The sequence below is a fragment of the Cyprinodon variegatus genome, unplaced genomic scaffold (genome assembly GCF_000732505.1).
Source record: "Cyprinodon variegatus isolate N-32 unplaced genomic scaffold, C_variegatus-1.0 Scaffold93, whole genome shotgun sequence".
Lineage (NCBI taxonomy): Eukaryota > Metazoa > Chordata > Actinopteri > Cyprinodontiformes > Cyprinodontidae > Cyprinodon > Cyprinodon variegatus.
Window position 1 is genome coordinate 542,052 of NW_015150546.1, and position 4,067 is coordinate 546,118.

The following is a 4,067-nucleotide window of genomic DNA, read 5'->3' on the forward strand; positions in this document are numbered from 1 at the left end:
GGGGGTGGACTAGTTAATTCTGTACTTTTGCAAAGTCTGCCTCTGAAATACAGATGCTCTGTTTTTTTTCCACTGAGAATTTAATGAATAGTTGCTCAGGACAATTTAATGTTTCTAATTGCAGAGACATTCTACTATGGGGGGGGTCAGCTATTATAAAAGATAATCTCAAATATCAGCAAAATTTGTTATCTCTGCAGGCCCAGCAGAATCCTGTATATGTAATGTTAGCATTAATTGCATACGCAATACCATTTACACATCTATGAAGATTTAGAGCAAATCCTGCTATCTAGAGCTGGTTGCTACTTTAAAATATAATTATTTTGTGTTTTTTTGTAAAATATTGTTTATGGACAAATAAAAAGCAAAGCATAAAGTTTCAATTTGTATTACATTTCTTTTTTTTAATCAAATGTATTTACAGAAATCTTTGTTTTATAGTTACATTAGGGCTGGTTATCAATTTAAAAAATATTGAAATGCACAAAACATAAACTAGGGGGTCACTTAAATTAGGCTTTCAGTTCATATTGTTGCACATTTTACTGGACTGGACGTTAAAATTGATTCCTGGATGTTTTATGTTATGATCTATATCTCTTTAACATAGTAAGCTTTTAAGTTAGTATTAATCGACAGTCATTTTAAGATACTATTTTTGGCCAAAAATAGTATGTTAAGGAAATTTGTTAAAATTATTCAGTTTGTTAAGGATCCCATAGAAAATATATAGTTTGAATCTATTTCATTTTGGTTTTGATTGATCCAAATATTGTTTTTTTTACTCATTGCAAACATAAAGTATTGAAGACAAACTGTTAACATCAATATTTGGGTGTTGGACGAAACTGTAACACCAATCAGTGCCAGATGTCTCAAAACAGCTGTGGCTGGTGGTGTTTCAGCCTCTTGTTAGACCTCTATAACTGTGTCTGCTGTCACCAAATTCACTTCCTTCACATCTGGACTCGGTGGTTGAACCTGAGGTTAGGCGTGTAGGTGTTTTAAGGTTTCTCTGGGCTTGTAAAGGTTTAGTTAACGAGTATAGAGAAATAACATGTTTACAGGTGCGCGCTTGCATGTGTGGGTGGGTGGGCGAGTGGGTGGGACTGCTTGGTATGTTAGAGGGTTCCCCGAACCTCATCGTTTGTCTCCGTCTTCTTCCTTCCTGTTTCTTTCTTCTTTACTTCCTGTCAGCTGACTCAGCCCTGGAGAACCTTTATCTGGTAAACATCTGCTGCCTCTGCACTCACACACAAACAGACTAAAGCAGAGACAAGAGTTAAGCATATTTAATCCGTAAGGATGGAGAAATCACCAATCATAGGTCACTCACAGTACTGTATTTTTTCACGGCATCTTTCACAGTCGTTTTTAGAATAGAAGAATAGAATAGAATCAACTTTATTGTCATTACACTGACGCAGGTGCAAAGCAACAAAATTCACTCTCTGCATTTGACCCATTCCTTTGAGGAGCAGTGGGCTGTCATTGTGCGGCGCCTGGGGAGCAGAGTGGGGTTAAGTGTCTTGCTCATGGACCCAGAGTGGCAGTCTGTGGGAGTTGGGTTTGAACTCAGAACCTCTTGATTCCAAAGTCAATGCTCTAACCACTGCATTTTTCATAATGTGCAAACCAGAAAACTTCTTTGTACATTTATGTTTAAAAGACATGAAGGACTAAAGTAGAATTACAACGTATAAGATTTTCTAGAGCATGTCTGTCTCAATTTAAGAGGAAATAAAAGCTATTTTATCTGATTTTTTTTTTTTTAAAACAAAAGAAGAAAGAGAGGAGAACAATTGCTTGGAGAGGAAAAGAGATGTATAGCATTGTGGGGACGGGCAGATAGGCGGAAAGATAGAGAGAGATGGAGGAGGGGGCAGAGAGAGATAAAGATAGCTAAAAGGAGGGAGATCCGTCAGCGTTGTTTCCTCAGGATGTGGTTATCACGACGACGCAAAGGCAGTAGAGGCAACATCACTACCCGCTGGTCCTCTTTGACACCTGCAGCGATGCGTAAGTATGAAAGTCAGGGTGTGTGTGAGAGTGTGTGTCTCACTCAGAGAAAAAGGAAGATGTTTGCGGCCTCTCGTTGGTTTTGTGTCCATCATGACAGACGGTGTGTGTATGTGAAGACGCACAAATAGGAAGGACTCAAGCTATAGGTTGAAAATCATTTGAGGGCGACGACTCAGAGACAATGATGAGGACAGTGAGAAGCCGAGAACATGAACAACGGGAGGAGAACGCATGCGAAAAGAAAATTAAGCGCCAAGGACTGGTAAAGAGAAAAAACCTCAGAATGTATACAGTGTATTTGTCTCCTCATCTCTTCATCTTACTTTGTTCTTTCTCTTTCTGACTCACTCAGTGTCCTATTTAGAGCAGAATGTGGTTTCAAAAGAGAGAAAGAAGAAAAAGCTAGTGAAGAAGACCTAAATGATTTACCCTTAATAAATAAGCTAATGTTTTTCATTTTGAAAGCTCAAACATCTGCTTACACAGCAGCGGTGTGAAGCAGTGAAAATCTAAAGAAGGAAACATTTAATCTAAGCTGCTTGGTTAAATGGAAAGGTATGTTTGCTTGTTTTTGTTTTTGCTTTTCCCGCTGCATAACTTTTCTGAAACTAGTTTTGTTTTATTCATTATTATAACTATGTTTTTAAATTTCTTTTTAAACTTAACTGTGTCAGCTTGAATGTTCAGTGACTGCTTAACAAATTACTACTAAGATGTATATTACTTTAATTTAAGCTGCAGCAACCCTTCAGACATTTCAGCATCTCATAAGATGGTTGGATAAGTTTTTTATTTTAATAAATATATGCTGGATTTGATAGTTGTTTTTTCTATTGATCTCAAACAACATTAATTGGACTAAAGAGGGTTAAGATTTACTCATAGTGAAGCCTTTTTTATTGCAATATTGAGAGAAAGATTATCTAACCATCATGATAAATACTTTTTATAGGTTTGCTATGTAGTGGGTATCAATGTAAAGACCTGTTATCATTTATAGTTTGGATCAGAATATTTTGGAAAGAAGTTTGGTCATTTTTTTTTTTTTGCAGATGATATTTTGATATACTGTCCTGCATGACCCATCACTGCAGCATCTACTGATGGCCACAATCTAGCTTTTGTCACTTAAAGGCTTTTTTTAATTCTGGGGGAAACGTGCAAACCAACCAAATATTTATTCCATCTTGGTCCTCTAAAGTTGGATGACCTGTCAGTCAATGTAATATGTGAGGTTTTAACAATAAGTCTCTTTACAGCTCAAGTCCTGCTGTTTGCATCAGTATATAACGCAAACCTTGATATTATCCTTTAGCCGTGCAAATCTTTGCAACGTTCATATGCATCGGACTCAGTCTATTGCCCTGAAACCACTTAAGTTCATATCTTATTTCAGATCTCTCCCTCATCTTTGTGTGAAGGTTGAACTAGATGGTCTGCTTTTTTCCATCCTCAGATTCAATCAGTGGCATGCTCTATTGGTCTCACTCAACATCCTGCCTATTATGAGGTTTGAATATGTTGGGGTTTTATTTGTTAGGAAACACAGAAAGCTTTACACTTGCAACCAGAGATTATAAATACTTGGAAAACAGATTATTTCTGTTTAGCTCGGAATCTGGCATTGAGTCAATGGAACGTATTTGTTTCAGATGAATTACTCTAAAAAGAAAGAATGTCTCGCTGTTAATACATGATCTAGTCTACACCAGGTTCAAAACGGCTTAAAATCAAACCACGTTGATCAAATAAACAGATATGTAGTATATAGCTACATATATAATTCTCAAGGGTCCCAATATTTGTTTAAATAATTCAGTCAAACTAAAATCGCTTTATATCTGCAAATATCTATTAATATATTCAGACAGACAGATAATTGGATAGATAGATAGATAGATAGATAGATAGATAGATAGATAGATAGATAGATAGATAGATAGATAGATAGATAGATAGATAGATAGACAGACAGACAGACAGACAGACAGACAGACAGACAGACAGACAGACAGACAGACAGACAGACAGACAGACAGACA

General features: G+C 36.5%; 1 protein-coding gene across 5 annotated transcripts in view; it reads left to right on the forward strand.

The window, feature by feature from the left end:
• The window catches only part of LOC107084129 (zinc finger protein 541-like), a 27,646-nt gene that overhangs the window by 12,673 nt on the left and 10,906 nt on the right, over positions 1-4,067 (forward strand). For 2 of the 5 annotated variants that reach the window (XM_015373813.1, XM_015373814.1), the window contains exon 1: positions 2,031-2,287. The exons of 1 other annotated variant lie outside the window; for it this stretch is intronic. In XM_015373813.1, the coding sequence (XP_015229299.1) occupies positions 2,235-2,287 (53 nt within the window). In that variant the 5' untranslated portion in view covers positions 2,031-2,234. 2 more of the 5 variants (XM_015373815.1, XM_015373817.1) reach the window with 2 other exon arrangements.